Source organism: Penaeus monodon, chromosome 30, assembly GCF_015228065.2.
Source record: "Penaeus monodon isolate SGIC_2016 chromosome 30, NSTDA_Pmon_1, whole genome shotgun sequence".
NCBI classification, from domain to species: domain Eukaryota; kingdom Metazoa; phylum Arthropoda; class Malacostraca; order Decapoda; family Penaeidae; genus Penaeus; species Penaeus monodon.
Window position 1 is genome coordinate 33157189 of NC_051415.1, and position 682 is coordinate 33157870.

Below are 682 nucleotides of genomic sequence, written 5' to 3' on the forward strand. Positions count from 1 at the left end.
TTTATCCAACATTTACCTTAAAAAATCTGTTTATTTTGTACTTTACATCAATACACAACTATAAAACATTACAAAATTTACTCTTCATATATTGTATGTAAAAAATAATAAGCATTAAAAATACAACAAAAATGAAAAAGTACTCTCTTATGTCACAAAAATGTGTATAAAATCTTACCTTGCAACTCAAGACCCAAAAGAAATTAAATCATATTTACCATTTTTTGGTTCCTTCTCAGGTCCTGAGGCTGTAAATAAATTATTAACACTATAAAATGTGCTACTTTAGAGTTTTTCTAGAAGTCACTACTGCACATGAATTTCCATCATCACACATTAATAGGGATGTTAAGTATATTTTCTGTATGTAACTAAGTGAATGTTATGCATGCTTTATGAGCTTCAGTTTAAAACAAAGAATATTAACACATCAAAAATTTTATAGAGTAACAAACATGTTAATTCCCTTCTACATTGTATAATGCAACAGTTAAACTACAGTATAAAGATATTAAGTAATCACTCAAACCTATACTGCACACAAACATGTGATCTTCCCTTCTTTAAAAAATATATTTTTACTTTTAACTCTCCAATTTATTGCTCTTATTCCTTCCTACTATCCTATTGTTCTTTCTACCTTCAAGTGTTTTTTTTTCTCTCTTATATATTCTTTTTATTT

At 26.4% G+C, this 682-nt stretch overlaps 1 protein-coding gene across 1 annotated transcript in view; it reads right to left on the reverse strand.

Moving 5' to 3' along the window:
• LOC119592427 (ubiquitin carboxyl-terminal hydrolase 16-like) overlaps window positions 1-682 on the reverse strand; it is a 48003-nt gene that overhangs the window by 36908 nt on the left and 10413 nt on the right. Inside the window, exon 6 of the mRNA XM_037941250.1 lies at window positions 219-248. Coding sequence (XP_037797178.1) covers window positions 219-248 — 30 coding nt within the window. The remainder of the gene's footprint in view (window positions 1-218; window positions 249-682) is intronic.